The 1,960-nt window shown below is 43.3% G+C and overlaps 1 protein-coding gene across 1 annotated transcript; it reads right to left on the bottom strand.

Annotated features, from left to right (window-relative positions):
- Positions 1–466: 466 nt before the first annotated feature.
- Positions 467–1,427, bottom strand: LOC148583854 (uncharacterized). The gene is made up of 2 exons (XM_088510796.1): positions 1,361–1,427; positions 467–882 (listed from the first exon to the last, which is right to left on the bottom strand). The coding sequence occupies exons 1-2, from the start codon at positions 1,425–1,427 to the stop codon at positions 467–469; spliced, it is 483 nt and encodes a 160-aa protein (XP_088366922.1).
- Positions 1,428–1,960: the final 533 nt, after the last annotated feature.

Below are 1,960 nucleotides of genomic sequence, written 5' to 3'. Positions count from 1 at the left end.
TAGGTTTTTGAACTCTGGGTTATGTTAAGTTTAGAGAAAGCTTCTTTCGGCTACATCTCTTTAGGACTCGGAAAAGCCTCTTCAACTGTACTTTCTGAGACTTATATTAGTAAAACATTTTTAGTTGTACTCATGAACTTTGGATGCTGCTTAACTCCAAGATACTTTATTCATTGAAATGAAAATAATGAATGAAGAAGAAACCACATATTACAGCATTTTAGACATAATACTTTTTAAGGTGCTCAGCATTCCATGTTCTCGCAAGAGCCTTACCTTTGGAATCTTCTAAGTGGTACGCTCCTGCCTTTTTGCACTCAATTACCCTGTAGGGTCCTTCCCAATTAGGAGCCAGCTGTCCCTCAACTGGGTCCTTGGTTGCCAACATGACTCTACGTAGGACCATATCTCCAAATTTGAAGCTCCGAGGCTTGACATTTCTATTAAAATACCGAGCTACTCTTGCCTAGTATGCTGACATAGTCACTTGAGCTTGATCTCGTTTCTCTTGTAACAAGTCCAGGTGTAGCTGTAAGCCCTCGTTATTGGTCTTGGGCTGAAAGGTCTCTACACGATAGCTATCCGAGCCTACCTGGGCTGGTATGATTGCCTCGATTCCGAATGCCAAGGCATATGGTGTCTCCTCGGTTCGACTTCTTTTGGTTGTCCGGTATGCCCAGAAAAATTCTGGAAGATCTTCTGCCCAATCTCCTTTGCGATCATCAAGTTTTTTCTTCAAGATTTTGAAGATCGTTTTATTGGTGTTGGTGGCCTCTTCTTGCCCGTTAGCCTGAGGATGCCTTGGAGATGAGTAGTAGTTCTTTATACGGAGCTGGGCACACCAGTCTCGGAATGAGTCGCAGTCGAACTGCTTGCCATTATCTGTGACGAATGCATGGGGAATGCCGTACCAGCATATGACGTTCTTCCACAAAAACCGTTATATCCCATTAGCTGTGATATTCACTAAGGCTTCAACCTCCGCCCATGTGAAATAATCCACAGCGACAACTGCAAACCGCACACCTCCTTTGCTACGAGGCAATGGTCCCACTACGTGTACCCCCCATTGTGAGAAAGGCCAAGGTGAAAAGATTGCACTCAGGTCTTCAGGGGGTTGGTGAGTGACATTAGCGAATCGCTGGCACTTGTCACAATCTCTGACTAATTCTGTTGAGTCCCGATTCATGTTGGGCCAATAGAAACCCGCTCAGACAACTTTGTGCGCTAGTATTCTAGCTCCAGAATGGCTTCCGCAGATCTCTTCATGGATCTTTCTAAGGATATAATTTCTTTTTTCTCTTGAAACACATTTGAGGAGTGGTAACATGAAACCCCCTTTGTAAAGAATTCCATTTACCATTGTAAACCTTGCAGCTCTTATCTTCAATTGAATAGTCAACTTTCAATTTGGAGGAAGGACTCATTTTTCTAGGTATTCCACGATTTCCAGCTGCCAATTGGGTAAGGTCTCGGTTGCCGAGACCGACATCGTCTCGGTAATGGATGACTGTGGAAGAATTTGGATAGGCATCTCGTCTTCAGTCTCCCCATCTAATGTCGAAGCTGTTCGAGCCAATCTATCTACTCTTTCATTCTCTGGCCTTAAAATTTTTACAATGCTGAACTTCTTAAACAAACTCTGCATCTCCTGCACTTTAGATAAGAATAACTTCATATTTTCTCCCTTGACTTCAAATTCACTTCGAATATGTCCAACGATGACTTGGGAATCACTTCGTACTTCCACGAATTCGGCTCCCATTTCACAAGCTAAACCGAGTCCTGCCAGAACTACCTTATACTCGGTCTCGTTATTTGTAGTTTTGAATTTTAAGTTCAAAGAACTGCATAACTCTTCCCCATCGGGAGTAATCATCACTATTCCAGCTCATCTGTGCTTCTTCGTAGACAACCCATCTACATAAATTACCCACGTCTCATCACTCGGCCAGCCAGT

Source organism: Corylus avellana, chromosome 9 (assembly GCF_965113065.1).
Source record: "Corylus avellana chromosome 9, dhCorAvel1.hap1.2, whole genome shotgun sequence".
Classification (NCBI taxonomy): domain Eukaryota; kingdom Viridiplantae; phylum Streptophyta; class Magnoliopsida; order Fagales; family Betulaceae; genus Corylus; species Corylus avellana.
The sequence above is the reverse complement of the archived record's forward strand: the minus strand, read 5'-3'. Positions and strand labels throughout refer to the sequence as shown.

Coding starts and splice junctions, on each gene's coding strand:
- LOC148583854 (XM_088510796.1), bottom strand. CDS start 1,427: ATGAGTCCTTCCTCCAAATTGAAAGTTGACTATTCAATTGAAGATAAG. Junction 883..1,360: donor GAGCTGCAAGGTTTACAATG/GTAAATGGAATT, acceptor CATTCGTCACAG/ATAATGGCAAGCAGTTCGAC.